The sequence below is a fragment of the Mastigoproctus giganteus genome, chromosome 7 (genome assembly GCF_048544385.1).
Source record: "Mastigoproctus giganteus isolate SK-2022 chromosome 7, ASM4854438v1, whole genome shotgun sequence".
In the NCBI taxonomy this organism is placed as follows: Eukaryota; Metazoa; Arthropoda; class Arachnida; order Uropygi; family Thelyphonidae; genus Mastigoproctus; species Mastigoproctus giganteus.
The window spans coordinates 111,407,413-111,427,637 of NC_143581.1; the positions used below are offsets into that span (position 1 = coordinate 111,407,413).

The 20,225-nt window shown below is 39.8% G+C and overlaps 1 protein-coding gene across 1 annotated transcript in view; it reads right to left on the reverse strand.

Annotated features, from left to right (window-relative positions):
• Window positions 1-455: 455 nt before the first annotated feature.
• The window catches only part of LOC150083148 (uncharacterized), a 107,499-nt gene continuing 87,729 nt past the window's right edge, over window positions 456-20,225 (reverse strand). The window contains exons 6-7 of the mRNA XM_090377846.1: window positions 17,580-17,740; window positions 456-946 (exon numbers count right to left, since the gene is read on the reverse strand). Of these exons, the coding sequence (XP_090233972.1) occupies window positions 749-946; window positions 17,580-17,740 (359 nt within the window). The 3' untranslated portion in view covers window positions 456-748. The remainder of the gene's footprint in view (window positions 947-17,579; window positions 17,741-20,225) is intronic.

The following is a 20,225-nucleotide window of genomic DNA, read 5'->3' on the forward strand; positions in this document are numbered from 1 at the left end:
CTAGCTGTTTCTCTTCGCAGAGATTCAAACTCATATGACATGAATTGGGTTTCATTACCCTGTAATGGAGAGAGCACATGAAGTGCAGAACTTCAATATCTTATAAAGGAGCAATTGTAATTATGTGTACAGTATGTAAATAGTGGTGGAGCGTCAGGGAAACTGGCTGGAACCGCCTAGTACAATAAATAAATAATAAAAAAAGTGCTTTGAGGACAAAATTGCAATTTGATGACATGTCTACGAGCCGTGATAACTTCGTTGGAATAATTTTACAGTGACGGCTATGCAGTGGACATCCGTCCATAGTTGGGAAGACCTGAACTCTGGTGGAGTAAGGAAAATATTTCGGCAGTTGGTGTGCCACGTAAACTTATGAATGCAAATTCTGTAGATGCAAACCATGGCACTGTACATGCAAAAAATAAATAAGTTCATGATCTGGTACAATTTTTTTTTATTACAACTACTTCACGTTGGTTGATTATTTTATAATTCTTTTGGTCTTGTATAAATTGTTCAATGGTATGTATACAAAATGTGTTATAGTTTCAGATATATTTACATCAATATCAATTCTAATATTATTCGTCTAATGTTTACATTAACATAATGCAAACATTAAAGTTAACAGCTTTCTTTCCTCTCCTCCTTTTACTTAAGGTATAACTTTGCAAACATTACTCGTACAATATTTTATTTACATGGTTCATGATCATCGTTAGCATTTAGTTCTAACAAATATAAATCATCCAGCATAAATTTTTGGCCAGTAGTCTTGCAGTGCGTAGCCCGTATTTTTGCTAATAAAATCCAGGTACTTCTGAACTTTGACATACACACCTGGAACCTCAGGTTGGCCACAGTCGATACCCCAGGAAACAAGACCAGCGAGAGTGTAGGTTCCGTCTTTCTGATAGCAAACAAGTGGACCGCCACCATCGCCCTATCATAAGTAAATACCAAGTTGCGGAATTAAAATGTGGAATACGTTTTCTTATCATTAACACTGCTAACAATCATAAAAAGCAATAATTTATTTGGCAACAATAAATGATATTGAAATATTCACCTTATTCTCTTATTAATGCATAATAAATATATATGAAATTTGCTTATTAAACCATAAGAAATGCTCTTGTTTATAGAGATTTCTTATGGGTTATAGAGCACGACCACCATGTCTGAGGAGTTTAGATTAATTATGTTGACAACAAATAGAATCATTAACCGTATTTAGCAGTAAGCAAGCATGAAACTCTGTCACTTCAAAAAGTGTATGCTACTGCACTCCTGTATTAAATAAATTTAACTATAATCATCACTTAGATCCAGCACCGACAGCCTGCGCTGTGGACCCAAAGTGAACCAAAAAATAGTGCCGCATGGTTTGGTGCACTTCGGCATCAAACGATGTGGCACCATTTCTTCTTCACTTTTGAAAGTCGACGGGTATTCCGCGCGATGCGACCCATGAAAAGTCGGTTTGGGTTTTATTGGCACATTAGAAACTGAGACTATAATGTGCCAGGACAAAGTCATATAAAAAAGAGACATATAACGGAAAATGGCTTCAGTGATCCGTACTCATAGGTCGCTATATCTTAAGGTGTTTGTGGTAAGTATAAAGATAAAAGGTACATAAATATAAATATGCATCCAGAGTATATTTTAAATAAATCAAAACAAATTTATAGATTTTAGATAAGTAAAAACAACTGAAACATGGTCACCGTCAGATAAAATTTAAGTGCATAAACTCTATCAGATGGCTAAAAACAATAAAAGATAGACGGTGTTAATTTAAAATTAAATTATCATATTATGGTTAGCCAAGAACAACTCATGTATATTTAATGTCCTAAATTGTGTGTTCGTTGATCGGTTTGCCTGTTTTGCTGGACAAAAAACTAGTTTCCCTATAGAAAATAAAACTTGCTTCATTGACAGAATTGGAACCTGGATATTTTCTATCCTGTATGGAGTGGACAGTGATTATTATCACTGTACTACACCGAGAACAACAGCGTTCATTTGTAAAACACGTACACTCGGATAAAACATGACGAACGATTGCTTTAGTTCGTCATATTTTATGATATGCAGTTCTTGCACATAGGTAATGGGGAGGTCAACAGCTCTCAGCAAATATGAATGTGTATGATGACTCTATCCTATGGAGGCGAACAAGAACTAGACTGTGTGAATTTGATTACAGGTTCCCCTGATATAACTTGTTTGGAATCTGTCCATGCCATTTGGAGTGTAATTTGCCAAATATTATCTGTCTGTAAACTGTATACGGGAAAATTAGACCAACTGTTCTGAGTTTATAGTTATGAACTGGCAGACGTTGAAGCCAGGTCAGCATAAACTTAGAAGCAATATGGCCTAGGACCCAGAAGCGGCTATCAAACGAACATTCAGAAAGAGAACTTTGCATCTGTTGATTCCTGGGCAGGACTGCATGAAAGCTATCTCACAGCCGATAAAGCCTGCAATACGCTTAAAGAATCTATATATATTCATATACCGTTGATAAATGTAAGAATTAATGTGATCTATGGCCAACTCTGAAACATACAACTCTGATGTGTACCACAAGCGTGTTCCACCGGTTCTGTAGAACAGGGCCCCGCGCTCAAATGGTATAAATAATAATATCATCCGCGTATTTTCCACATTTCCGTCAATGCGCCTACCTTCGTCTTACCAACATTATCGTCACTCCAAGAGCGTTTGCGCGAGTTGACTTAAATTTCTAGAAGTAGGGCGTATACTTCATTCTCAGTGTGTACTTTGTGTTTGATATCGAACAGAGAACGTTATTTAAAAATGTAATTTTTATGTTATACTAACTTTCAGTAATATTGCAGTCAATCAGGCGCCTGACTGACTGCAATGATTTTGATATCGAGATACAGTCGTCCGTAAATGAGAGCTATGATGCTAATGTTAATGGAAATGTTACAGCCTCCAGTAAGCCAGTTGCCTCCAGAACGCAAATCTACAGAAATCGTTGTAGACGGCGGTATACTAGTGATAGATTCCAAGCAGCATTATAATGAAACCCTGATGCTGGTTCTAAAAGTGGAAAGAGTATTTGTATTGAAAACGTAAATTAATATAATCAAATACACAATAGCGAGAGTCTAGACGTCCCAAATGAAATATCCAACTCGGCTATAGAAGCTTGTCTAGGAACATATGGAAAGCTTGAGTATGAACAATCCGATGACCAAAACCTAGATAACTTCCAAACTCTTGATGTGAGTAAAATGCAGCAAACCGTCCCAATCGACCTCCCTCCTGCATCCGCTAAAACAACTGCTCCGCCACACAGAAAATAACCTACCAGAATCCTCCATCTCACAACATTGATATGCTTATTGAACGGCGCAGTCTTGAAGAGATGGTGAAATCAATAAAAAAGAATCTGGAAAAACTGCTTAGCGATAACTATCGACTCAAAATTCAAAACTGATTTTAGAGATGAATTGTTACGGCTCAGAAAACAAATTAAGGACCTAACGTTCATAGTCACCGACTTTATTTCCACCATCATACCCGACACAACACATGCCTGGAATCGCAACCAAACTATAACTCTAACTCGAAGTCCCTATGATCAACCGAAATAGTGCTAACAAAGATGGAGATACTTCTCCGACTGATGAGTTTCCAACCACACTGCACGTCAACGATCCGTCGCACGGCATAGCCACTACAAGAAGCAACCAAGCTGAAACAGAGCCACTGTATCCTTAACAGAGGAACCATCCTCATTGACAATACCTGGCACATTCAACGCTCTAAATCGAGCTATACTGGACATGACACCTGATAAACCCACAGGACACTTGACCATTGTCAGTGACTGCATTAACTGGACAACCACTCCTGGACGGGGATACTGCCCCATATGTGACCGCACTGGATATTGAAGTGCCATGCATCTTCATCACCCCTGCGCCATCTTGGCGATCTAAACCGGGCACTCTTGCCTGGTTTTCTTTTACTCCCTTTCCTGGCAGCGAAGGGGGGGGAGACAGTCTTCCCTATCCCCCCTGCCTCCGCCTTCTATTCTCTGGTGGGGCCAGGGCCGGACTCACTGACCATATTGGGGTCGCCTTCTTTATCGTCCCCATATTTCTACCTATCACCCCCCAGTCTTCAGACCCCTACTCTACCTACAGCAGCTAGCGTATGCCCCACACAAAGTTCAAACTTAATCACGTCTAAATTACATCGCGTTTATAAACATTTGGCCTTTCCAATTCTAGCGCTTACCCCTAATTTTTTTTTTTTTTTTAGGTCCTAGCCACTGAAATCTTAGGAAATTAGGTGGCAGGATCTGCCAGAGTAAATATCTAAAACTGGTGTATCTGGTCAACCTCCCCGAGGTTAACTGTGGGCAACGTTAGGCCCCATCAGGGGCCCAGCGGCTAATAGGTCAGAAGAACAACGGTACACGACATTACACACCACAAGTTCCATACACTTAATTCTCTGGCCCCTACGGCGTACTCTATCACATGACAATGAAAACTACACGGAGATGGGGGAACCCCCTGGTGCCGTTTGACCTTAAACACACTTTTCACTTAGTCATCGACTTACGTAACCTTTCAGAGCTCTCCAAACTTGGTCATGCCTCGGTCAATGCCCACATCCTTTCATCACAGGAACTTGTCAAGATATATAAATCCGAAGCCGATGCTGAGAGAATTGCGCAATGCAGCCTCGCAAAGGCCAACCCTACAACAACAACAGAATATGCCCAACAAGCCCTGCCAACCAACCTATGGAGGACCGCCAAAACCAAGGCACCCAGATACCACACACATGGGCTCCTCCGTTCTCTCGCGCCCTCAACACGCATTCACAAGACCAATTAGGACCTCCCAGCTCCCCTTTTACAACTACCCACTTCCACAGGTCTCGGACCATCCTACTTTTCTAACAGCAGAGAACCAAACTCAATTACCTCCTTCCCCTCTGAGAGAACTGTACACGAACCCCAGATTGATCCCAAAGGATCCACTAGATCGTTTGCAAAAGCCGTTCAGAGAGCAGCTGCCAGCACAAATGCAAACCATTTCCCTAGGAGTAGGTCTGTCACAAGCTGCATGTTGAATACAGACTGATCGAAAGCAATGAAATCAATTAATAATGGCACTCAGCAGATGGAAACTCCCAGTGAAACTCTCCGGCTCAGGCATGTTTGTGAAACCTACAACATTACAGCTGTAACTACCAGAGCCAAGCTGTTCATCATTAGGGTCTGCGTGGGTAGCACAGTGGTATCGTCAGGATCCTCCCCACACCGGGTGGAAAAAGGCTCGGGTTCGAATCCCGTCGGTGATGCGAGGAACTTTAATGGGCTTTTTTCACTCCGTGGCCGAGTTAGTCGGTCTCAGGTTTAGGTAGCAAAGTTTTTTCCCCCAGATTTTCCCCGGGTTTTTCATTTAGCAAAACAGACGAATCGACCATAGAACGCACGCAATTAACAGACATGAGACACAGCATGATAGATGAATTTAATTATTCGGATAGCATAAAAATAATAGTTTTTTTTTTGTTCATCACTAGGCTGTGGCCTAACTACTCAGGCCATTGCTACTTTTGTGCTCTCTCGCCCCAGGGCGCATCTCGACGAGGTTCTTAACCTAGCAGTCTGGCCGACAGGTGCCTTAATTAAGCCATTTATTGAAACAAAACATTTACACTAACCACAAGGCTTCTATTATACACCAATAACAAACAATTTTTAAGAGACAAATCTGTGTTTCCCAAATGTCATTTACTTTCTTTCTACAAAATGTTAGGAGCCTCACTAACAAGTTCCATATCCTGCTCCTCCAGGAAGACAATGATTCATCTGCATCTCGAAAACTTGGGTTGATGAGAGGAAACACCTCGGGGTGCTCCTCTCGTTCACTCGTTATCACTATCTAGCAAACTCCAGAAAAGATAAGAGAGGAGGCGGTGTTGTCATCTTCTTCAAGACCTCTTTCAAGACCTCTTAGGCCTCGTGGATTTCTCTTGGATTATGGCCAAAGAAGTTTGATCGCCGTACTGCCCTGTGCATCTGTGCTTTGGTTAGGGGCTTCCTCTGCTCAACTCAAGAGATTTCTTGGGACAGAATATTGGCTCCTCAGATTGTTAAACAGGGGGATAGGCCACCCTTTTACCATCTCTTGGATCGTGCTGTACGAAACCTCGGCATGAAACCATCATCAAGGAGAGGAATTTGCACACCTTGTCACAACTGCTTTGTGGCCGAATGGATTCACCCGACATTTGGGAAGTGCCGACAAACCCTCAGACCACCGAACGAACCCGATGCAGTGCAGCACCTTGTCTTAGATATTCACTACAAAACCTGCAATACGTAGAATCAGTGTTTACGACGAATACGTTCGGACCATATAACTCCCTGGGAATTAATGCCTCAGCTTTCTGGAGCTCGAAGCTCCACAGACCGGACATCCTGAAAGAAGTGTATAAAGTAGAACTAATGACAGTATCACTTTCACAGTTTTGAAATTTCAGTGTCTATGGGAGCTTACTTGTAAATACAATACGTTTTCCTTTCTTTTAATTCAATCAATGTAATTGCCTTGAATATTTAAAATGTACACCTGTCTAGCCGAACCAGGCTTTTCCTGAGGTGCCCACTGATGTGGAAATAAAAAAAAAATATATTCCACATCTTGAAAGGCATTCCAGTCAGCCGATCAACCTTCCACCTCAGTAACCTAAAAGGAAGACACGGTCTCCCACTATGTAAGCAAGTTATCATGGGGAAGTGATCACTTCCATACGCAGTAGCGCACTATCCTATAGGAAAAAAGACATCTGCCTAGGGCCCTGATCAGAGGGGGCCTCAAAATCACTTTTTTAAAAACTCATTGCTGTTTTTTACTAATATTTTTCAGTGATTGTTTCGTAAACTGACCTTTCTACCTGCCAAGGTCAATGAACTTTACTTGAAGATCAATTTGAAAATTGCGTTTTTTTTTAAAAATGGATTTTACAGATTTTGATGAAATTTTATATCTAGTTCTTCCTTAAATAGTTGAGTTAACTGAAATAATAAAGTACTAATGACCTTGCACAGATTGTTCATTTACCTACAAGAATACCGGACAATCCTAATCATACAGCCAATACGCTTGATCTTTTTCTCACAAATAACCCTTCTAAGTACACGGTCGATGTGAGAGGTCCTTTAGGCACTTCAGATCACAACTTGGTGATTGTCTCTTCTCCAATGGAACCTTTATCTCATGGCTATTCCCAACCTCGTGTTGTTCGGCATTACAAGAATGCAAAATGGGATGACCTGCGAGACTTCTTTTCTTCTTTTCCTTGGTCGGATTACTGTTTCAAAACTTCTGATGTCAACGTTTGCTGGGATCTTGTCAGTGAAATTATTCATGCAGGAATGGAATCCTTTATCCCACACTCCACCACGTTAAAATCTCGTCCTTTAAATAAACGTTGGTTTTCCATTAAATGTGCTAAGGCTGTTCAAGAGAAGAATGTTACATATCGTAATTGGCTTCTTTTTAATTCTCCAGTTTCATTTTCTGCCTACACCAAAGCTCGCAACAATTGTAAAGCAGTTATTAATCAGTCCAAACTAGTGTTTGAACAGGCTAAGAGTAGAAAACTTGCTTCTTGCCCTAATGGTAGCCGAGCATTCTGGTCTCTTGGCAAAGCTATTGGCCGCAACTTTTTCCCATCTCTGTTCCCACTTCTGTCCAAACGAGATGGTTGTGTTGTCACTTCAGCCAAGGATAAAGCTGACCTGCTAGCATCCCATTTTTCTTCCAACTCATGTATTAATGATCTTGGTAAAACACCTCCCACTATTCCCAACACGCTCCATTCAATGCCTCCTGGGGTATTCCGTCAAAAGGATGTCAGAAGGATTTTGATGAATCTTGATGCCAAGAAAGCTCCAGGTCCCGATGGTATTTCTCCACTTGTTCTCAAAATCTGTGCTCCTGAACTTACTGCTATTCTTTGCCACCTGTTTTCACTTTCTTATTCCAAAAGTGTTTTTCCTTCTGCTTGGAAATTTGCTCATATCCAGCCAGTTTCTAAAAAGGGTGACAAATCCCTCCCATCCAATTATCATCCTATTGCAATTACTTCTACTCTTTCTAAAGTAATGGAGAAAGCAATTAACCGCCAACTCTTAAACTACCTAGAAACCTTCAGTCTGATCAACGATCGCCAGTATGGATTCCGTCAGAGTCGATCCACTGGTTATATTCTGGCTTATGTTACCCATTTATGGACTAATTCAATGGAAAGGTTCGGTGAAACACAAGTAGTTGCTCCTGATATCTCAAAGGCTTTCGATCGTGTTTGGCATAAAGGTCTTCTAAACAAGCTTCCATCTTATGGTTTGCCAACTGTTTTTAGTAATTGGTTATCCAGTTTTCTCTCTGATCGCTCACTGAAGGTGATGGTAGATGGCTCTCTGTCTTCTAACTTCTCCACTAATGTCGGTGTCCCCCAAGGTTCAGTTCTTTCTCCCAATCTTATCCTCTTGTGTATCAATGACCTTCTTCCATTGACTGGAAATCCTATCCATAGTTTTGCCGATGATAACACATTGCATTCCATTTTACATTTTGAGAAACCTTGTCCTGCTCAATCAGCTTCAACTTCTCGAAAATCTGCTACCAATTCCTTAAATGCCGATCTTCAGGTAATTCTCCAGTGGGGCAAAGACAACTTAGTTGATTTCAACCCTTCTAAAACTCAGTCTTGTCTTATAACTCGCAAAAAGGATTCTGCTACTCCTATGCTTATCTTTAGTGACACTCCAATTTCTAGGCAAAATGATATATCTCTTTTGGGGATTACCCTGCCTTCTAATCTCTCTTGGCACAAGCACATTACAAATATTGCTTCCTCTGCATCTAAAAAACTTTGTTTTCTCTTTCGCTCTCGGCGTTACTTTTCTTCCAAACAGCTGCTCACTCTGTATATATCGTAAATCCGCCCAGCCATGAACGGATTGTTCCCACAACTGGGGTGGTGCCCCCAAAACCTCTCTCAGGCTTCTTGATTCCATTCAGAAGAGGGCAGTTAGGTTAATTAATGATTCATCTCTAACAGAATCTCTCCAATCGCTGTCTCATAGACGTCTGTTCCTGCTGCATGCGTCTTCTACAGATACTTCAATGGGCACTGTTCTTCTTAATTGGCTTCTATAATTCCCGCTCTCTCTTTCAAAACAGTCCGAACACATGCCGCCACCAGCCAACATCCATTTACTGTCCAACTTCAAACTCACAGAACCAACTTTTCATCTTCCTCTTTTATTCATTCAACTGCCGTTTTCTGGAATAACCTTCCTTCATACGTATTTCCTGAAAATTACAATCTACAGTTCAAGTCAACAAATATCTTCTTTCGTCTTCTCAATCTCCAACCCAAGCACAGTACTAAGTATTATAGGTTCTAATACCTCTCGTGTTTGGAGTTTACATAATAAAAAAAAAAAAAATGTAACCGGCGCCGCTGGCACCGTTATGCTTATGGTAGCCACGAGCTTATTAACCAGTTTTGAGCGAATGTCCAAGCCAAGCAGAACTGAGGTGCCACGGAATAATTCGGCAGTTTTTGATATAAGAAACCTAAATAAACGAGTGAAAGAAACACAACAAATCATGTTTTTTTATTTATTGCTTGCCAGTTAATGGCCGCAAGCAATAACTGCGCTCGGGAGTGGGACGCCAAAGCTACCCAGACACAATACCTGCATCGTCGCCAGCCCGAATCCTGTCCCTCGGACCAAGGGGGTAGGGGCATGGCATTGGCACGGTTGACTCTTGCAAGCAAACCCACTAGCCGATTGATCCTAGCCGAGTCATCCAGGACCACCTGCCTTGTCCAAGCCACGGCCAAAGTGGCGTGTTGGAGCCAAGCTCCTCAACCACCAAAATCCCGCTTTTCGAATTTACACGAGTAGCAACGCGCGGCAAACATGCCGTATTCCTAGGATGATAGCCTGGAACACAGGCTGTGGGCATTAGATTATAGTGATGTTAATCTGGGGGAGCAGCAGCGTCACTTGGGGTCTCTTCACCGCATACAGGTGCCCACGTCGAGGGGCAGGTGAAAGCAGCTGCACAATGAAATCATCAAAGTCTATCTGTTCCAAATATACCTTGATGATTTCAGTCCCAAGTGGCAAATAAATCACGCAGACTGTTAATAAAAACCCTAACATAAGGCGAATTTCTATCGCTGGTAAGTTAGTGGAATGCAGCATAGTTTAAAATGGGTTCTAGTTGACCACAAGGATAGCAACTTATCTATGGGTAGGTCCATCGCTTATTCTGTCCTTACATCAGATAGTAACCTTAGAGAAGCAAGAGCTGTCTTTAAATTTGTCTTTAAATGACAAATGACAAAGCAAAATCAAAAGCAAACTGGCTCATGCTTTTGCAGGGGCGCCTTTATATCATCAGTATTTCGCCGAAATCTACGACAATTCCACGGTAAAAATTTAGCCATTACTTGGGCTTAAAGGATCCGGTGATCGGTTTCAGAATTGCTGAGGGTTTTTTTTTTTTAACTTTCTCAGCCTTGAAATTATCTTTTCTTTTCTTTTTTTTTTTTTTTTTTTTTTTTTTTTTTGGGAAGTGTGAATTCTGTCCTGTGTCCATTTCTTACCAGGAAAAAAATTCCAAGACCATGTCTTGTTGTCTCCTCATTCTCTTCTACATCCATTTTTTTTTCTTCAGGTCGAGATGCCAGCTGTTCTTACTGCTTTTTCTTGTCTTTCTTTTTTTGGAGGAGCTGGTACAGCAGGTACTGATATAGGTGTGGAAAGTGATTGGCTCTTTTGAGTTAGCTTTAATGAAATCAGTAAATGGGGGGAAAGAGAGGAGTGAATGGCTCTTCTGGTGGTATGGTCATCTCAGTCTGCGTGCCGATGGTGTACTTCGCAGAAACCTTCTGAGCATACGCTCAGAAGGTTCCTGCAAAGTACGACTTGTCTCTATTTATTGGTTGGATAGTTTTCTGGCTTCTTGATAAATGCGCTCGGGAGTGGAACGACAGAGCTACCCAAACACAATACCCGCATCGTCGTCAGCTCTTTTTAGTTTCTGAATTTCTTTTTCTTCCTTCCACTGCTGGCATGCTCAAGAGTATGCAGGGTGGCCTCCTTGGGAATTTGTATAAATTGTCTTAGAAGCCTAAAATTCCTTGTTCTCGTGGTCTTTAGTACCACATCGTGCACAGGCAGGGGAACCACGACAGGCCGATTGAGAGTGGCCGTACTTTTAGCATTTAAAACACCTCAGTTTCTTTGGTATACAAAAACCTCACTGGACAGTTTAAGTAGCCTGCCTTGATGGAATTTGGAGACCTATGGGTATTAAATGTAAGGATAAGAACTCGAGTAGGCAGGAGATTCTCATCCTTACGCATCGGTTTCTCTTGATAGCTGTCACTCCTTGTTCTTTCAGTTCAGAGCAGATTTATTCATCTGAGACATGGAGACCCCACTCTGATATTGCACCACGTGAAGAGTTCAGAGTTTTATGAAGGGTTACGATGATAGTTATTCCTCGTATCGATGTGGCTTTTAGAAGTTTCTGCCCATGTTTTGGACTTTATGCTGCAACTAAAATGTCTCCAGAACGTGACCTTTTAAGAGATTTGCCAATCCTCCGAATTCATTTTGGATAAATAAGGGTGACATTTTTCGATTGCCTGCTCTACAATGGAATGGAAAATGAGGAAAAGTGGTGTCAGTGATGGTGGTCTATCCTCAGTTCTGGATCCTTTTGAATTGGTGATATCTGTAGCTTCCGATCCGTTAGGTAAGGGCTTTGTTAGGGCCCCACAAGAAAAAGAGGGGTTTAAATGAGAGTAAAATAAAAATTTCCGATGTTCTAAACATCTCAACCACCATGGAGTCCTGTAAGTGGACGCCGGTTTATAAAGTAGCAGGGTTACTGTACAAAAATGGCACGCTAATTTCACCTAGAGCATGAAATAAACATTTTCAGTAAGTCCTGACCACATCCCAGGACCAAAGGGAGGAAGATTTATTGTATAGCATTTTCCCCTAGCAGTAAGACCCACCTTTTGATTGATCCTAATCAAGCCAGTCCTGAACCTCCATCTTGTCGAAGCAGGGAACAAAGTGATGTATTAGGGCTAGGCGACTCACCCACCAGGATCTCTTTTCCGAATTTCTATGGGTCGCGGCGCACGGCTGCACACTTCGCATTTTGCATTCCACCTTCCAGCTTGACAACCAATATATAGGCATTGATTCCCAGTGATGCTAATTTGGAAGGTCAGCAATATTATTGGGAAGTCCCTTGATTATGTACAGGTGCCCGCGTCTAGGGGATATTAATTTATATATGGTGTGTGAAAACTGTCCAAATTTTGGGTAAATATATGTGTTCATCGCACGTTTCAACATAGGAGGAAAATATGTTACAAAATGAGTGTGTTGCTTAAGATGATGCCACTGTTGCAAAGAAACGAAACTGATGATTTCATTAGTTCAGTAGAGTCCTATGTAGTTTTAGTGCATCCGTATTATGTTGGCAAAGAGAAAACGTGTAGGGTGCCCTGTTTAATAGGGAAGGAAGCTACATGGTTGTTTTTCATTAAGGTTATTATTATATTAAAACCACTCTTATAACTTGGCAATATCCTATTGGCTAATGGAGTTAATCCCCCTACTATAAATTAACTGCTGGCAATGCCTCTTGCCTGTATTCATATCAGGTTTCTGGGAGCATCGGCAAGAGGAGTTCGTCAGCAGGTAAGAATTTAGTCTGTAATTACCTTAGATTTCCTGTTTTCTATTGTAAAACAATTCAAAACTTGATACTTTAGAACCATAATTTGCAAGTTGTAGTATTAGTAATTGTAATAGTATAATTGTAATATTCTAAAATATTACAATTTGTAACCCTTCCTATTTTCTGTTCCCCCAAAGCTTGGTCTGATGATGGTGCCGGTAAGATACCCGAAACTTTTACATTAAGATATTACATTACTATAAGTAAGGTAAAACGGCCTAATAAACTATATTATTAATTTTCACGTGGTATAATAGTGGTTTTAATATAATAATAACCTTAATGTCCCGTTTAACTTTATCGTAATTGTGAGTGGCCTGAATAGGTTGAATGAGACACAGAGGTCTATCAAGCAAGTCTCTATGGTTTCTAATGAATGTAACAGAACATATGATGGTTCAATGTACGATCTCGTATCTTATTCAGTATTCTACATTGCGTATTCAGTGATCACTGTGGAGTCAGGAATACAATACAGCCGTCACTATGCATAGAACTGCTCTCCCCAATTTTTGAATTAACCGAAACCTATGTATACGTTAAAGCATATATTGGAACCATATTTCAAGCAACATATTTCAAGACTGTCTCCTCATCGCTATTTTCCTTGTTGTTTCTCTCGTCCATGATAACATCAACAGCCACACCAGTATGTCACACCCACCGGACATCTGCAATATTTACATTTCAACCTGTACTGCAGCAAACAGGAAAGGGGATATCTTGCTCGCATGATACAGAGTGCTCGCATGTAACTGTTTTTATCCTACCTTTTGCATTTACAGTGCATTTCTCTCTGAAGATTTGTGGCATCTTTGATAATGTAATCCATGCAGCTAATTTGAACAATGCTCGACAAGTTCTAGCTGTATGTATAGTTCGGCGAGTTGGTATTTAAAAAAGCGTTGCAGCTTGAAAGCTTTTATTATAACAGGTAAAACCAAGAACTCAGAAAAACATTGCAACAGTCTTTGGCCATAAGGAACTGATTCCACAAGATGAGTATTATTAATCAATTCGAGATCACAGGAGTTTCTTTGACGTTAATACGAAAACCTTACTTTAGGACCGGTTCTACAGTTCAGAAGACCTAAATTCCAGATTCAATGTTAGGGAGAAGGATGAGCCTTAACCTGATCTCAACCACCCTCATCTTTTGTTTGGATTTAGTGTCCTTTTAAGTCTATACTAAACTAAAAAACTAAGCTGTTATATTAGAGTCACCTGGAAAGGAATTTTCACCTACCCATTGCGTTTGTTCTCAAGTCGATTTGCCTGATTTGCTGGACGAAAGTTTTTTCGGGGGGAAACCTTTCTATCTACGCCTGAGACCAACTAACTTAGACACGGAGTAAAAAAAAAGTCCATCAAAGTTCCTTGAGTCATCGAAGGGATTCGAACCCTGGCCTTTTCCACTTGGGGGAGAAGGCGATGACGACACCGCTGTGCTAACCGTGCGGGTTAGCACAGTGGTGTCGACTTTCCTCTGGTCGACTTTCCTGTTTTGATGGAAGAAAGCATCCCAAAAACCTCGTTGTCTGCACCTGAGACCGACTAACTCAGCCACGGAGTGAAAAAAAGCCCATTAAAGTTCCTGGTGTCATCGAGGATTCGAACCGGACCTTTTCCACACGGTGTGGGGAGGATTGTGACGCCTGAGACCAACCAATAGGTCTCACTATGGTACTCCCGCAGACTTTTAAGTCTATACTGTATTTGTATTGTGTATATACATGGAGATGGGTGCCATCCTCAACATCTCCACCTATATATTTTCCATCTCCACCTGTATATAATATCCATCTCCACTTGTATATTCTGTATTCAAGTAAAACTTCTACAAATGGGCTGCAGTGTTATGTGTGTATGCGTGATGTGTTGTAAAAAAACAGGCCTCTTCTCCACCAGGGAGCCGGTACTAATTGAATGCCTGATACCTGGTGCCCGTCCATAGGCACATGAAACCGGGCCTGGGTCTAGTGCTCTCTCAATGCAACTCGCACTAAAAATCCGGCACCCTCTAGAGGTAGTGCAATACCGGTGGGTGCCTGCAATACCCTCCCAAGCTGACCAAATCTGAAAGCCAAAAAAAAAAAAAAAAAAAAAAGAAAGAAATTAATCAAGCAGTCCATCCCAGCCAAACATGACTGAGACAGAATGCCAGAAAATTTAAATTAATATTAAACAAAGCAAAACAAAATTTCAAAACTCAGTAATAGTCGAACTTGACTAATACGGACTGCTAGAAAATAAAACAGAACAACAAGAACAAAAAAAAAAAAAAAAAAAAAAAAAACTAATATCTCTACCGTATCTATTAAAACAACCAATTTTTTTCTTTTTTGAAAGATTAATCTACAATATTCTTGGAAAGCTTAAATAATATTTCTTGGATTGAACGTATAAATATTCAAAACCTATATCACAATTAGAAAACTGATCTCTTAATATATACCCGTATTCTTCATATAGTGGGCACTCATATAGAACATGCTCCCAACTCTCTACCATTTTACACTCACAATATGTTTGGGATCATAAACCAAACTAATATAACTTTTGTCTTAGAGAACAACGACCCGTTAATATAAAACAGGTCTCAATATTCGGATAAAACCACTTAGTCAACTTGTTTTCATAATTAAAATTATCTGGTGGAATGAACAACCAAGTCACAGCGGTAGTATCGCTATTATTCCATCTTTGCTGTCAAATATCAATTAATTTCATAAGAATATTTCTTTTTTCCTTTCTTAATATTTATCATTAAATCATTGGTTATACCCAAAAATGTAATCTGTTTACCCTTTCTTAAAAAATATCCAAAAGCTCTGAATACTACCACCAAAACTAAAGGAAGTGCCACAGTTAAAACCTGCAATGCATTAGTTGATACAGTGTTACCTGCTCTCGCTATTGTCAAAAGCATGGCTCTTTGAATTGATAGTAATTTCTGCTGGAAGTTAACATTAATAACCCTCTGATACCACAATGAGGCTGCATACGCCACAATTGTAATAAAAATTGCCTCATAATACAGACTTAGAACACGTTTTCCTAGTCCCCAATGTAATTTAGTAATACAGACAATAGATGCTGTTAAATTTTGAATTTTAATACTTATATTTTCGAGGTGTTCGGTAAATAACAGCCTGTCATCTATAATTATTCCTAAATACGTCCCCTGGGTACTAAGAGTATTTGTTTATCATTTACATGTAATTTAGGGGACCTACCATAACCTAACTTCCCTCTAAATATCATCTTTACTGTATTACTAGATGACACAGTGAGTTTGTTTTTAGCCCATTCAATCAAGGTAGTATTAACTACATTATTCATTTTTCTTTCTATTTCCCTTTTACAGTTCCTTGAACACAAATAACCCAGTCATCAATATATACCACTTTTGTTGCATTACAAGGATTCAGTTTGAAGCCACTGGACCTAAAATTGACCCTTGTGGGCACCCTCTATCAATATCCCTTTTGCACTCTAAACGTTGAAATCTAACCAAAATCCTTCTTCCACATAAATATTTTTTAACAGTGTTATATAACAAATCAGTAAAATTAATCGTCCGCAGGACGCTCTGATACCATACTGTGTCGAAAGCGCCTTCAAAGTCCACAAACAAAGCTAACACATACTTACTAGAAGAAATCCTACAATAAGTTACAAGTCATTTATGGCACCCTCCGTAGAACAGTTTTTCTTGAATCCGTACTGGTAAGGAAAAGTTACATTAGCAGTGTTAAACAAAAACTCCAATCTTAATAGCAATAATCTTTCAAGTTAGCGAACAGATAAAGAGGTCTGCAAGCTCTTTGATCAGTTAATTACTTTCCTGGTTTATGAATCAATTTTAGTAGGGCAATCTTCCAGAAACCTGGAAAGGCCCCACTCCACATAACCCTTATTATACATTTTTAGAATAATTTCAGAGAATAGTTCAACAGCTTTAACCATAGTGTTATATTCCACCACATCTAAACCCGGGGTTTTACTATATTCCACTAGTTTAACTTAAAAGTTATCGATTTCAACTCAATAATATCAAATAAAACTATTTGAAAGTCCACAATAAACGCTGTTTTCTCTCCTGGCACTACTTTCCACAGTACTGTCATCTGTGGTGCAAAATCCGCTCTAAACAGTTTATCAGTGATAACCTGAACAGTTGAAATCCAGTTGTGTGTTTCAATGTTGCCGATTCTCACAGTACAAATCAAATTATTAACATTCAGTTTGTTTCTTCTTAATTTAAAAAAAAAGACCTCAAGGGTTATTATTCCCTACAGTGTACACTAAATCTTTCCATGCTTTCGTCTTATGTTTATATATTGATTTATGATACTGCTTCCGTTTCACTTTATACAACTCCTTAAACCTAACAGCCTCATGGGGCCCTATACCTTTGATATGTTTTCTGAAAACTGAAACGTCTGATATGTTTTCTGAAACTGAAAACTTCTTTCCTGAAGTCAGCCAACTCATTAGATCACCAAGGTATTCTTCTATACACTTCCTTTTTCTTTTTAGTTTCAAATAGTAAGTCTATACTGTCTATCCCTTAATGTATACTACATCGGCTTTAATAATTTGTGAAACATTCAGATGTATGAGCAACAAATACGATGGATGAATATTATTTCGTTTGCTAAACTCCGCCATTAATTTAGCATGCATTAAACAATAATAATAAAAACGATTTACCTTGCAGGAATCCAAACCTTGTTCTCCACCAGCACAAATAAAACCGTCAAATAACTGAAAGAATCTTCCTAACCGGGTTTTCCTTAAAGATTCCTCACATTTGTAATTATCAATCACTGGCAGGGCTACTTCTTTCATGATATTAGAAAATGTTCCACCCTCTAATGGGAAGAAAAGACAACTGATATAATTTACTTTTTTAATGAGAACAATATCTGTTAACTAGTAGTTTTACTTGTAAAATAGATTGAAATGGAGTTTTTTTTTTTTTTATGAAACCCCCAAACACGAAAGGTATCAAAACCCATGCACGGTACTTAGTGCCGTGCATGGGTTGAAAGAGAAGTATGGGGGGAGGATGCCGGAAACTTTGCTCTAGAAACTAAACATGAGTTTCACCACTTCAAGTCTCCAATAAGCAAAGTGGTGGTATTGCACCGGTTGATGAGAGTCATCTACCACCTGTGGTTGCCCACAAGAATAGCAATGCCCCAATGAGCAGGTCCATCCCCAGTTCTGCCCTTATCCATGGTAGTATTATGGAAAAAAAGGGTTTTCATTTGTCTTCAAGTATATTTCCTGTAAGCAAAGCTAAATTGGTTCATGCTTTTGAAGGAGGGCCACGATGTCATCATTGTTTCGCCGGTATCCACGGCGAAACAATGATGACATTTGAACTTGTGGTTTCGCAGACTCTAAAAGTATGAGCCATTGTAGTTTTGCTTACAGAAAATACACTTGAAGGCAAATGAAAACCCTTTCTTCCATAATACTACCATGGAAAATGTGGAAATGGACATCAAAGAGATTGGAACTGAGTCCACGTATATTTGTGAATTAAACTAGGAAGTGTTTGGGAAGTTCAGATCTTTTCACAGATAAGTTTGTTCTATTAATTTGACAATTCCTGGTGTATTCAGTAGCAGAAAACGATGGGGGGGGGGCATGTTGTATTAAATAATGAAATTCTTGGATATGGCAACAATGCACTCAGCTCTTGACATAAAGTGGCCTCGACAATGTCCTCCTGTAGCCACACTACTTGGACTCCCTTCTAGCAGGGCAGAGGCAGCAAGATTATAACACTAGCTGATCTGGAAGCGTCCTAGCTGCCTAATTTTTTTAGATCTTGTTGCTTGTTTGTTTGAGTGTGGGCTTTACGGCGCAAGAGCAGATCTTGTTGCAGCAGCATACCAGCATTACTGTCATTAATTAACTTGCCAACATTTCTGGCATCTCCAAACTTACTAAGCCTCATATACTTTTCATAAATAACATTAATAAACAGAGGAAATAACAATGGGCCCAGCACCGACCCTGTGGGACTGTAGCCGAGTGAACTGGTGCGAGGATATGCATTATCACTCGTGATTTGAGTGACAGGGTTCAAGCCAGTGACTGCTAAGTACGGTGTTATTTCTTGTAATCTATCCTGTGATTCCCTTTGGCCATGTGGTCGTCCACATGGACAAAGACAATCACAAGGGACTATACAGTAGGACCAACTGATGATGTTACCAACAGAAAATTCTAAATGGGAAGCATTTAAGGAAGTAATTTTGGAAGCTACTAGTCTTTTTGTTCCAACTAAGAAATACCGCTCTAGGTTTAAGCCCAAATGGATGCCAGATGTGCTAATGAGCCTCGTGGCAGAGATGAAAAACGAATGGGATTCACATAAATTGTCAGGAGACACAGAAGCTAGATACAAGCTAGCCTGTAATCAAGTCACACAGGAGGTTAGGCATGCGAAGGCAGATTATGAAAAATCTTTGACAAAGGATGCAAAAAAAAAACAGCAAAGACTTCTTTACTTATATGAACTAAAAGGAAGGGGATGAATCAGATTGGTCCACTTGATATCAATGGTTTGACTATACATGATGTTTCTCAGATAGCTGCCGAACTATCAGTATTTTGCATCTGCGTTCACATATGGAGTTATTCAAGGAAGAGAGAGCCAGATGTTTATCAAAATCTAACAAGGAGTTAAATGATTTTATAATAACTGAGAGCAAAGTGGAGGAGAAATTATTGAAGTTAAACATAAGAAAGGCACCGGGGTAGATGGGACCTATGCAGTTATATTAAAAGGTGGCAAATGAAGTAACCAAACCCTTAGCTATAATTATAAGAGCATCCCTGGACTTGGCGGAAGTCCCCATAGACTGAAGATATGCAAATGTATCTCTAATTCACAAAGGGGAGAATCAAAGGGTGACACGAGTAATTACAGACCTATTAGTTTGACTTCTGTTCCAGGAAAAATAATGGGGTCATTGGTTAAAGAAGCATTGCAGGTTCATCTAGACAAGACAGCACTAATAATTCAGATACAGCATGGGTTTGTCAAGGGGAAATCGGAAATCTTGTCTGATCGATCTGATTGTATACTATGATGTGGTCACAAAGGAACTAGATGCAAAAAATAATTTTGATATCATATACTTGGATTTCAGGAAAGCTTTTGATACTGTTGCACATGGAAGACTACTGTACAAATTGGAGCAGTATGGCATTAAGGGCAAGTTGCTACAATGGATAAAAGAATGGTTGAGTGGGAGAAGACACAGTTTTAATCAATGGGTACTGCTCTACGTGCACTAATGTTATTAGTGGTGTCCCTCAGGGTTTGGTGTTGGGCCC